The following is an 11,501-nucleotide window of genomic DNA, read 5'->3' as shown; positions in this document are numbered from 1 at the left end:
ATCTTACATATCAGATCCTATTAAGTCTGGTTCGACTGAGAATGTTCTAAGTTTACTGTGAAACTATAAGGTTATGATTCATTAGCCGCCTGATATCTGCGACAGGTGAATGACAGGAACAACACTCCCGGTTCTTCCGTCTCCTCTCTCTTTCCTCGACGATAGAAAGTATGATTAAACCCGTTATACATTTATATGTATATATAATTTATAATTATTATTAAGAGAGAGAGAGAGAGAGAGAAAGAAAGAGAGAGAGAGAGAGAGAGAGAGAGAGACCGCTGGAGAGAATGAACGTACGGAACGGCTGATCGATGGCAAAAGCAACCTTTTCTAAGACACTTGTAATAATAAATAAATAGAGTGCCCCGTATTATACAAGCAACCACTAGCATGCATGGTATATCGATTATTAGTAATCATGGGAAGGTTTTCACCACAGAGGTGCTTGTAAAACACTACAGCCGCAATTAGTACCTCTACATAAAACCATGGCTATGTATGTATACACACACATGCAGACACTGTTAGGTTAAACTCACACATGGTAGTATATATCAAATTATCAACAACTATATAACGATTTTATGATAGATATCAAATATATATGAATTCGGTTATTATTCGGAATTTTATCGGAACCCATTGATATAGAGAAGCACCGAATTCCAAACATCCACCTGAGGAACGACTCTCCATAGTTTATGTATGTATATGTATCATATGTTATACACATATATATAATTAATACATTACATATAATTACAATAATGTATCACATATAATTCCATTAACAGTATACGATCTTTATCCGAAGCACGTGGCAACCAAAATGCAATCATTTCCATGGGGTTCCCAGGTACCGAATAATCAAACTTCTAGAAAAGAACCAGAGACTGCCTATATATGCACTGGCCAGTGGCCACGCATGCCTGATAATCATCCAATTAATTCGCCAACGCGTAGCGTAGCGTAAGTACCACCCATTAGCAGGTTTAACAATCAAAACGCAATTTATATACTGTTAATGTAACTAACAAAACGAGAAAATTAGACCCAATTTTTTCATTATACCAATTTTGAGAGTGGTGTAATGAGGCTCATTTATTTACTAACCGTAGGTAAACGATTACATTTCCATTTACCACAGTGACTGTCCATGGAAACAGATAAATCACGAGAATCCTAATCTAAAGCTTCAGCAAAAACATCAGCACCACACCACATCACAAAAAAGCATCACGCCGATTTATATTACACATGTTTGCGTACGAACGCAATGACGCACGAAGACACCTACACGCACACGCACGCCCACACGAGCACGCAAACAAATGCAACGACGCTCGCACAGAGCCATGCAAGCAACCGGAGACACGCGCGCCCACGTGTACCCACCCGCGCACGCGTCAGCACTATGTAATATTCACCGAGCGCGCTTGATAAATAACCACCGTCGATTCAGATCGGTCTTTTGACGCGTTAATAGACACGCGGCAACACCTGGCCTGTGTACTTTATGTTTAATTGCGTCATCCATGGCCTGCCATGCTGAAAACCTGCACACAAAGCAAAACAACTTAATAGGTGGTAGACATGCAACGGCAGCAGCTTGCTGTGTGGACCGTTAAAAATAATGGTAGCCAACAACTCGACACGCGTCAGTCCTGAAGGAACACACAATGAAGGCGAATAGGTGAAACGAGACTACGTAATTCTACCCTCTACCTCTATCTTGCTATCATCTAATTCTCTCTCTCTCGCTCTCGTTCTCGCTCGCTCGCTCTTCCTCTCTCTCCCTCTCTCCCTTCTTCTCTTCCCACTTCTCACTCTCTCGCTCTCTTTCTCTCTTGCCCCGACTTTCATCCCCGATTTATCTCTCTACGTCTTACCCTGTCTTACTACTGCTGCGAATTTTGCGGAGTTTTGTAAACATATCACGAATGCCCATTTCGAGAATGACTGAACATCAACTGATTTTCATAACTGCAACGTCAAAAGACCTAATGCACACTTCAAAGCTGTCACATGCCATGGCTCATTGATTTCGTGATGTAAATTTTGGAAACACATTTCTTCCAGTAAACGGATAATTATGAGTACACACGCGAAAGCACACCCGATCGATCACACCGCACCGATACAAGGCTTAGTAGAGCTTCAAACGACACCCACAACCATCAATTCATTCATATTTGCAATGCGCAAATTGCTGGCAAAGTCACATATAATTGAGGATCACCACACTAACACGGGTTCGCACTATCGGTATACTACATGATATAAAACCGCATAGGGATAATATGTATACATGAGACACCGGTGGCGAACTGAGTTGACTTATGACAAAAAAGCTAAGCGGCAGACGTGCAACGTTGCATATTGATATTCATCCGTTCTAAGCTAAAACATACAGTTTACGCCCTTTCGATATTGTCTACATCTACAATCTCATGTGCGCTCCTTTATCGATACGTTTTCGATTTTACGATATCTGTGACATATCTGAACTTTTACTGATATTCGAATGTATTCATATATAATTTCACGGCATTTCAAATTCGTGCAAAGTTTCATCAACCCTTCTGGCCACGTAGTGGTTTAGTGCTGCTATTAATGAACTGAAAAAATAATGAACAGACTTTCTTAAAGAGTAATGAAGCTGCAGTAAGAGTCGTTTTGTATTCCACAGGGAAATCATGGGATGTATTTATTTGCGTAAAGCTTCCCATTATTTACGATACGAACACGTTATTGCAATGACTATATTTATTACCAAATAAGTTTTTAATTATACACTGTGCTTCGATGACGGCGATTTGATGCTTTTGCATCCTTTCCAACCAATCCATATCGATAAGACAGATAATAAAAACTGTGATAGATTTAACTTGCATGGCCGTTTCTTCGAATACAGTTTAGCATAGATTTACACTCATCCACCTGCGTATTAAATTATATAATTACCAAAAGGATCGTTTTCAAAATATATATGACAGCAACACTTCCGCGTCTGTGGCTTCAGATATGAGACAGATTTGTACACATGCTGCATCATGTGAACAATCACAGCATGTTATAGCTAGAAAAATTAAGTAATTCAGAATCAATATATTAATTACAGTAAGGGGGTCATTATTTTGGCGAAATTAAATTCCCAGATAGCCAGGAAATTTATTGGTCCATTATCTCAAATAATTCTCACGAGCCGATATCCGCCCCTCCAACAAATGCTTCGCCTAACTGGCTAAACTGCACTTGTAAGCAAAGTTCGTAAAGAGCTCAACTGTTCGAGTTTTGCATACATGTAGCAGATCGGCGTGCTTTCCTGCCTGACAGAGCTTGCTGCACATTTTCTCACTACAGATGTACTACGTAAATTACTGCCCTGCCATTTCACTTTACAATGAGCTTCTCGGCAAATTGGATCGCTGACAATGATTCAGCATAAATAATGCATTTGTAAACGCCACAATGCTTCTTCAGTAACACTGAATCTTTCGCACATTCACAGCACCAGACCCCACAGGCGATACAGTGTCTCTAACAACCGATCCATCTTCCTCGTTAAAACTAAAGCAGTTTCCTTGGTAACGACCAATTACCGCTAGTGGTACTTTTATAGGCAGTTTACGAATGCAGAGTAAAAGTCTAACTGCACAGAACATTGTATTGATATTACCAATTATATATCCCTACTAAAAACGTATATATATGTAAGGTTGAAATATACACCGATGTGAAAGCTGACTGAAATTCTGATAAATAAGAAGCCAATATGCATGATTTAGAAGCTCTACATTTTTACTATCGATATTATATGACTGAAATCAACAATATAACCGAGTCGACAACAGAATGCCAATTTTCCATATACCCCGTAAGGGCCGTAACTATACAATTTCGATGCTTTGACAAAGCTTCATAAAATGGCCAGCACGCTACCTAGTACTACTCAGTCAATTTTCAGCACTATCGCTTGAAATACCCTTCCCCCTTCGCAATCCTAATTCATATAGCATGTCATTGTCAACGACAATCTGAAGTTCATATACATAGTTCGCTACTTTCTTAAATTCTCTGCGATCGTTTACTGCGCTCATTACACGGCCTGCCGTCTGAGCAACGCACCACCGAGCTACGGTACACCCACGCGCTCACACGCACACACGCACACACGCACACACGCGCGCACGCACGCACGCACGCACGCACGCACGCACGCACGCACGCACACACGCACGCATGCACGCAAGTGTACGTGCACACGTCCGTACGCACGCACGCGTACACACAAATTTACATACATATATGCATAATAATTTACTGGTATATTATAACGCAAACAATTTCATCCATTACAGTTTTCCATTACAACTAATTCACTGAAGCCAGAAATGATGCTATAGCCGGTACGTACGTCTACGTTTCTTACAATTTTAGACAACAGCTTCGTCGACCACGCAGACTTTTATACTCGGCTTGTGCTTGAAGAATACACCACCCATGAAGCGTCCAACTGCGTCGTCAGGCACACACACACACAGCACAACATAGACGACCACATTTGAAATGTCACAACACCGCCTCGGGTGTTTAGTGTTCACTCGGCAGCAACGCACCGGTGCAGAGGTTAATCTGCCGTGTCCACGTTCGACGACCAACCAGTCTGTGCCTATACACACTACAACAACAACAACCCGCCTATTTACTGGTGGTTGACGGCTACGCGTACCTGCGCAACGCACTTGTCAACACCTGCCTTTCCCAGGGCTGGCTGCATGCACTCACGGTAGGACATGCGCAATGTAGCCGTGAGACGGAAGCAGAGGGACCTAATACGGTTTTCTGCCAAATTACCCCCTCAATTAGCGACGCGCAGTGCACCGACGAAACTGCCTTTCCGATGTCAACGAACAAGAAAGTTTTGTCGTGAATCATGCGAGCAAATGCAGCACAATGCAGTCATGCAGGCTTGTGGCCCAGACGCGCCAGCGTTTACTCCCATTCAATATTGTTTACCGTTCAATATCGTTTTCATTAACTTTAGTCGGTGCCTGAAATTGAAAACCGTAAATCTCTTCGGCTCACGCGCGACACTCGAGACATCTCGTCGGTGCGGAGTTACGATCATTAAATTTTTAGTTTATAGAGTTTGAACACTGTGAGAGAGAGACTTTGAGTACTTGGACGATGTCAATATATATTTTAGTCCCGTCAGTTGCAAAATATGAATCTGGAAATAGTAATGCTCTACAAGTTTGTTTTTAAATTTTTTGTGCGACTATCAATTATATTAAGTTTTTAATGAATTCATTATTTCACGTGTAAATCCAGATATTGGTTACTATATTCAGGGTGGTAGCCTTTGGGTGGGCAAGGGGGCAGCTGCTCCTAAATTTTGGAGCAAAATAGATAATAAGTTATCAGTAGCTTATAATGGATTTATTTATGCATTTATAAGCTCCTGAAGTTATGTAATAATTGTAAATAACCCGAAAATAAATATAATAAATAATAAAACAAAGTTACAGAAACAATAACAAATTACAAAAAGCACAACTATCCCTTCAGCCTAACCCTATCGTGCATGTGATTTATATCTTTAAAATTTGTGCACATGTACGTGGATGTACGTTTAATTATTAGTTACTAACATCAGGAGTAAATAATCCCAAGATTAAATAATCTCAGGAGTATCTATCAATATCTCTTTGAGATGATTAATCTGCTAACACGCATAACTATTTCTGACGTCATCACGCAAGACAAGTCTCTACATCGGCGGAAAACTTTCAACAATACACTGTAGCTGGCAGCACCTAGCTTCTAATAGGGATTCTCGCTGAGGTGTCATGATGCGTAGACCGGCAGAGGAAGCTGGCTGTTCACTCGCTGTGTCTTATCATGTACAGGCGAGTTAGTGAAATAAAATTATTTTAATGGTTTATCACATATATCACATCTATTTGAAGCAGTTGTGCAGCCCTCGTGTTATTTTACCACAGTTACCATGTACGTCTCGGTTTTCATAACCTGGAGACCAGTCATTCATAGCCAGAAAATACAAATCTCCTTGATTGAGCCCTTCCGGTTTTATGCCAATTCAAACATGCAGTAATTTAACATTGTTTATCCATGCTAAACAAACACATAATGTGGAAATTAGCAGCACTTGACACGAGTTCTAAGCCATCGCATACAATGTACACATTGAATTACAGGAGCACATGGAAAAATAGATTCATATCATGCAGATACGTCTCACTATAATTACTGCATACCAGAGCACACGTGTATATCATATGATATACGTGCTCTGTGCATTCTCTCTACCGACAAAGCTTCCATTATCCAACTATAGGTGGCTATAGTCCTCAAAGTCAGTTCATATACTAACATAGACATGACACTACACTTTTACAAATAAAATTTGTATATCAAAGCAAGCTATCTTTCTTGTATGAGAGTATGACGCTCTTAAATATATTTAATTAACAATGTATGTATATATATACCACGCAGCTTGGTGAAACCTTGGACACGTATCTGTGGTGATTATATTCTTAGGAAATATCAGTCACACACAAAATTTTCCTCATAAGTAATGGTTTAAATACCCTAATACTGTTTACAATGTACAGAATTAACATTTCAGTATCGAAGCCGGGTAGTATATCAGGGGTTTCTGTGGCTTAATGGCTATAGTAATCAATGCTGATTTGTGCTATATTATAATGCGTTCTCGAACAGCCATGGTAGCTATAAAGCTATAAAACTTAAAAGCTATAAAGCTTAGTTATATGCAGGCATATATGCGATACATTCCACACATTATTTTTATTCTCATAAAATTGAGATCTGTAATTTTCGTTCATCACGAATGTATTCTCTATATCAACATAAAGCTTCCCATATTGCACTGTAGCTGGCAGCACCATCTAATCAAACTCTCACTCTTCTCACTCAAATCTAATCAAATGGGGTTTGTCTATATTCAGGCCGGTACAGGAGATAATTTGCATATTTTGTCACGTGGTTTGTGTTATAACCAATAGAAGCTATAGTTTGTGTTATATTTGTGTGAAGCATAGTGAGGTGGTAGAGAAGGAGGAGGAGAGAAGCTGGTGGAGAAGGAGGAGGGGGAGAAGCTGGTGGAGAAGGAGGAGGGGGAGAAGCTGGTGGAGAATGAGGAAGGGGAGAAGCTGGTGGAGAATGAGGAAGGGGAGAAGCTGGTGGAGAAGGAGGAGGGGGAGAAACTGGTTGAGAAGGAGGAAGGAGAGCTCCCTTCTCCCCTTCCTCATTCTCCACCAGCTTCTCCCCCTCCTCCTTCTCCACCAGCTTCTCCCCCTCCTCCTTCTCCACCAGCTTCTCCCCTCCTCCTTCTCCACCACCTTCTCCCTTCTCCCCTTCCTCATTCTCCACCAGCTTCTCCCCCTCCTCCTTCTCCACCAGCTTCTCCCCCTCCTCCTTCTCCACCAGCTTCTCTCCTCCTCATTCTCTACCACCTCACCATGCTTCACACTTCTGCACATGAGATCGCTGGAAGTGACGTCACGAACACGCGATTACATCTGATTGGTTATAATACAAACCACGTGACAAAATATGCAAATTATCTCCTGTACCGGCCTGAATATAGACAAACCCAATCAAATGCCTCAAATACAAGTCTAACTGTATGGTACATTGTTGTTGTTCCTGCTGTTGTTGTTGTTGTTGTTTTTATTCACTCAGCTACTATTTTGCAATCAAACTGTCACTTTATAAATAAAACACGTATGTTGAAAATATGCGAAAAAAAAGTCATTTGTTGAAAGTATTTGCACAACCAACAAACAATAACGAACATTACACAACATAAAAGAACACAACATAATATCAGGAGTGTATAATATAGATCATAAATAATATATCATATATAATCATATAAATCATAGATAATATGGATTATCTATATTATACACTCCTGATGATAAGCAACGGATGAGAGAAGGCCGCCTACCTGCTTGCAGAACAGCATGATGCGCTCGCGCGTCTCCGTCGCCTCCTGCTCGTCGATCTTCCTCAGGTCCTCCATCAGGTCGCTGGCATGCTGGCCGGGCAGCGACGGCACGCGCACGAGCGCCGCCGGCTTCTGCTTGCCGCACACGCTGCACGCGAGCACGTCGCGCGAGTTCACGTATGTGCAGCCGTTGCACGACCAGCCGCTCGCGCGCTCGACGCTCGGTGCAGTCGCCGGCTCCGGCTCCGGCTCTGGCAGCGGTGGCAGGGGGCGCTGATTGCCACAGGCGTCGCACGAGAGCAGCCGGCTCGGGTTGCGCAGCGTGCACGCGCCGCAGTCCCACGACTCGTCGTACGGCGGCGGCGGCGCGGCAGCGGAGGCGCCCGTCCGCTCGCGCTGCATCGATGTGCTGTATATCTTCGAGCATCCGCACGCGGCGCACACGTTCACCGCGCACGGGTTCGCGAGCGTGCACTTGAAGCACGTCCACGACGTGTCCGGAGACGGGATGCCGAGCACGCGGCTCGGCCGCTCCCGCTGCCGCCCAGCCGCCGCGAACCCGGCCGCGACCCAGTCTGAGTCGAGCGGCGCGCCGCCGTCGTCGCCCGTCTCGACGAAGCGCGGCGTGTCGCAGATATCACAGATGTCGGTCCACGACGGGTTGCACGTGTACGTGCACTGCTCGCACGCCCAGTTGTCACGCTCGCCGTGCAGCGTCTCTCCCGCGTCCACCTCCATCGGCTCGCCATCCTGCTGCGGGGCGCGCCGGCCCGGCGGCGTCCGCCGCGCTGCCGCGTCTCCCTGCGAGTTCTGCCGCGGCAGCTTCGGCGCGGGCGACACCCCGCTGAAGAGGGCTGGCTCGGAGGAGTTCTGCCGGAGAGGATGCTTATCTCTGCTGCCGGGTTCGGCTTTCCCAGAAGGGCTGTGGGGCGGCGTTCGACGAGATATCTTCTTGGCGACGGAAGCCTGCGGGCTCTTAGTGCCCACGTCGCATTGCGGATTAGCTGGCGGGTCTTTGTCAATGAGCACGACTTTCTCGTTTGTCGCACAGTCGTAAGGCGGTCTGGGCAAAAATTGAGCAATGTCAATGTTATCGGGAATGCTGGTAGGAATATTCGATTTCCGCGGTGTTTCGCACACGGCACAGTTCTTGGCGCGCGGTTTGTTCTCCAGCGTGCACCTTCTGCACACCCACACCTCATCCATGACGTCTTCATCGAGGGAAAACATACTCTTAGGCCTGGGTTTTCGCTCATGCTCCAACTCCCGCTCTCCTACACACGAGGTACTTTTGATGAGGACACTCTTTGGACGTGCAGACGGTCTTGGTTCGCCGATGCTGGAGTTTTTGGTGATGTGTGGCTTTGGTGATTCATGACTATTGGCCTTCTGGCCACAATCCTGCATGGCAGGCAAAGGCTTGCTAGAATGAGGTGACAGCGGCTCGTAGCTTAAATTTCTGGTGAACTTTATCTTGTTATTAGCACTAGGTGCATTAGTGACGGCACTATTTTGACAGACAAGCAACGGCACACCTCGGATGCCCTTCGCGTCGCTACTGTTGCTTTTCGCTACGAGCTTCAATTTGCCACCACCATCTAGCATCTCAGGACTTAACCTGCTGCCATTAACCATGTTTGCAGTACCTGAGCTGTTCACGGAAACTCCACAGGCACCGTTACTTAGTTCACGTACGCTATCGTCAACACTGCTGTGACAACTATTCGTAGCTACTTGCTGTTTTTGGGGCTGGTGGCACGTGATCTTGTCTAGCCGGCTTCTGGAGCAAATCTCACAATGTGTGAGATCACTCTTGTTTATGAAAGTGCAGTGAGCGCATGACCAGTTCGTTTGCATTTCGCTGCTTCTCTGCGTGGGTGTCGATGGCATTGCACCATTGCTGCTACTGTCATGGACCAGACCTCGGCAGTCGTGATTATTTACAAGGCAAGGATCATCTTGGTACGACCTGAATTATTATTTTGTAAAGCAGCGTCTCATTAGTATTTAATTACCTTACATACCAAACTTTGTTGCTCAACATAACAAAAAACTTGCTCTTCAAAAGCACATGTCGTTATTCTCAATGATGCTTTTTGTTTGTTTGGCCTCTTTTGGTTGTAGTGTCAGTTAAACTTTTGACATCATTTTACTAGATGCATTACAGCAAGAAATTCGAATGAAAAAGGTACCCTCTAAACATTAAGTAACTTCATATACATTAGGTAAACATTTAAATAACTTCATCTTTTATTATTCTAACAACTTAAACTATGTGCAATGTCTGAATAATTATAAAGTGCAACTTTTATCCCTACAGAGCCACCACATGCATGCGTTATTATAACCAGGTTTTTAGTAACGTTGCATTGATATTAAAATTAGCATTACTAGATCTATTATCTACATGTAGAAGCTGGCTTTCGATATATCCAATATGAGCATATTTTGTACTACAACTTTTGAGTTTATTTCTTGCCAACATGACTAAATCAAAAAAACTCCCTCCTTGAGAGATAAGTGGTGCTACAATACTCAAAATATGGCTTTTTTTTACAAATCAATCGGTAGAAGCTGGATGTTATGCTCTTTTCAACAATCTTGGCGATTGTAAAAAAGCAAAATGTTTTAGTGGGTCCATGAACAACATGTAACTGTTACAGAAAAATATCTGGTTATTTTAACAATGCATAACAAATATATGAAATTTACAAAACCAAATAACGAGGGGTGGTATACACTACAGTGCTCGAAATAAGCGTTGTCCGGTTGTCCGAGACAACCACAATTTGCGCCGGACAACCTAACCAGTCTGAGACATTGTCCGGTGGACAACCAAGAAAAATGGGATGACAAACGCACTTTATTTATGTTTTCCTCAGTGGTTCTCCAAGAGCACTTAAATAGCCTGGCGGCCCGCCATTAATCTATGGTGTGGGAAAGCGACGCATACCAGCTGCTATTTCCAACACTGGTATATGTCAGGTTTTCTGATTTATGAGAGGTGAATTCGATTTGGAACCAGCAAACCAGCAAGTTCACCCCTACATTTTGGTATTTTTATTCCATTATTATTTTGAATTTTCCGAAGGCTTTGCCCATGCAAAACAAACAACAGTGGGGATTCATGTTGATCCAAAAGTTTAAAAAAAGAGAATTGTTGTAGTCAGAATGAAGGCTGTACATGTACTCAAAAGTGCCGCAAATACCATCTCCTGCAATCTACATTTTCAAAATTTTCTGGGGGAGGACCCCCATACCCCCCCCCCGCTTGTTTTTAACCCCCCTCCTTGGAATCCTAGATCCGCCACTGAACAATTACATATCTTGGGAGCAGAGAACAATGAACAAAAATGGCGCCTTTTCGCATGGCACCCAAAACAAAGATTGAAGAGAAGGTAGAGGAGACGTAGGATGTGGAGAGGGAGGCGGAGGAGCCATTAAAATATTAAGTCATCCACTATGCGCAGTTCGCTGATTTTGGCCCCCCTTGTTA

At 43.5% G+C, this 11,501-nt stretch overlaps 1 protein-coding gene across 1 annotated transcript in view; it reads right to left on the bottom strand.

Annotated features, from left to right (window-relative positions):
* Nucleotides 1–10,012, bottom strand: part of LOC106807426 (calpain-15-like) — an 82,937-nt gene extending 72,925 nt beyond the window's left edge. The window contains exon 1 of the mRNA XM_014809748.1: nt 8,006–10,012. Within this exon, the coding sequence (XP_014665234.1) occupies nt 8,006–9,895 (1,890 nt within the window). The 5' untranslated portion in view covers nt 9,896–10,012. The remainder of the gene's footprint in view (nt 1–8,005) is intronic.
* Between the last annotated feature and the right edge of the window lie 1,489 nt (nt 10,013–11,501).

This window comes from Priapulus caudatus, unplaced genomic scaffold (assembly GCF_000485595.1).
Source record: "Priapulus caudatus unplaced genomic scaffold, Priapulus_caudatus-5.0.1 Scaffold214, whole genome shotgun sequence".
Taxonomy (NCBI): Eukaryota; Metazoa; Priapulida; class Priapulimorpha; order Priapulimorphida; family Priapulidae; genus Priapulus; species Priapulus caudatus.
The sequence above is the reverse complement of the archived record's forward strand: the minus strand, read 5'-3'. Positions and strand labels throughout refer to the sequence as shown.